This window comes from Acanthisitta chloris, unplaced genomic scaffold (genome assembly GCF_000695815.1).
Source record: "Acanthisitta chloris isolate BGI_N310 unplaced genomic scaffold, ASM69581v1 scaffold23402, whole genome shotgun sequence".
In the NCBI taxonomy this organism is placed as follows: Eukaryota; Metazoa; Chordata; class Aves; order Passeriformes; family Acanthisittidae; genus Acanthisitta; species Acanthisitta chloris.
The window spans coordinates 1,358-2,590 of NW_008661351.1; the positions used below are offsets into that span (position 1 = coordinate 1,358).

The 1,233-nt window shown below is 40.8% G+C and overlaps 1 protein-coding gene across 1 annotated transcript in view; it reads left to right on the top strand.

The window, feature by feature from the left end:
• Positions 1-278: 278 nt before the first annotated feature.
• ACADL (acyl-CoA dehydrogenase, long chain) overlaps positions 279-1,233 on the top strand; it is a gene marked incomplete at its 5' end in the record, with an annotated part of 14,278 nt that continues 13,323 nt past the window's right edge. Inside the window, one exon of the mRNA XM_009070210.1 lies at positions 279-440. Coding sequence (XP_009068458.1) covers positions 279-440 — 162 coding nt within the window. The remainder of the gene's footprint in view (positions 441-1,233) is intronic.

The window sequence follows — 1,233 nt, forward strand, 5'->3', positions numbered from 1 at the left end:
CAGAAACTTTATTCTTTTATCTCTATTTGTATTATTATTTTGTGTTTCGTTCATTTGAAGTGCTAAGGACAAACCAGTCTTGCTTTGCCTCCTTTAACAGCCCGATGAAGTGCAGTGTATGTTAGGTTTTTGTGTTTATTGTGGGTATCCTTTGGACCTAACTGTGCCAGAGGTGAGGCGTGACCTGTTTAACAACACAGGTGTTTCCTCTGGTTTAAAAGGGTTGTGTAAATAGAGAACCTCTGTCCTAACAGATGCTTTCATTTGTCTTTTTTTAGTCCCCTGCAAACTGAACAGCATGGCACAAAGCGCCTGGAACCATCTTCTGCTAAAACTTTGATGGATATAGGCACTCGGAAGATCTTCACATCCGACCATGATATGTTCAGGGAGAGTGCCAGGAAGTTCTTTCAGGAGGAAGTGCTGCCTTTTCACGCAGAGTAAGATACACCTTAAATGTTTTGATTTGGCAAATAATGCTCATTTTCCCCCCCAAATGCTGTTTGGGGTGTTACTCTTAATACAACAGAATAAACAACTTATTTGGTTTTGTTTACAAACTTTCTAGTTCAGATTTACCCAATTAAAACAAACCTAGGAGAAGGGAAATGACACACAAAGTTCACTACATCCTTTGAGCTCCAGCAGTCTGGCATCCTCATCTTAGGGCTATGAGCAGTCAACCACAGTTTGTAAAGTTGCAGCAAATGTATTCCTGCTTGTAGGATTAACTCTGACACCAGCGTTTTGGGATTAGATTTGGGGCCCAGGTGAGTTCCCATGTTATTGTACTGCTGTCCCTCAAAAAGGCATTGATCTTGTGCCTAGATTACATGGCAGTAGATGTAACTAGAGTACACATAAACTGAATTCTGTATTACCCAGAAACTTGCACAAAATATCTTTGTGGTTTTTTGCTTCTGTGAAAATATGTGGGTGCCTGCATAGAGTATAAATGTTGTAATCATAGAACTAGAGCTGGGGAGTGGTTCTATCCCTTATTGTAGCTATATCCAATCATGGAAAGAAATCAGCTCAGACTATGGTTTTGAACTGAAACCATTAAGCTGCAATAGTGTGTTAAGCAATTTCTACTTTACTTGAAAAAACATTCCTGTGAGAACAGTAGGGGGTAGTGAAGTGCTTATGCTGAAATCACCCTGCTGGGTGAGCAGTATCATGACAGCTGAGGTGGCACAATTGAGTGGGTGGAGTGTTGTGGCTCTGAAGCAG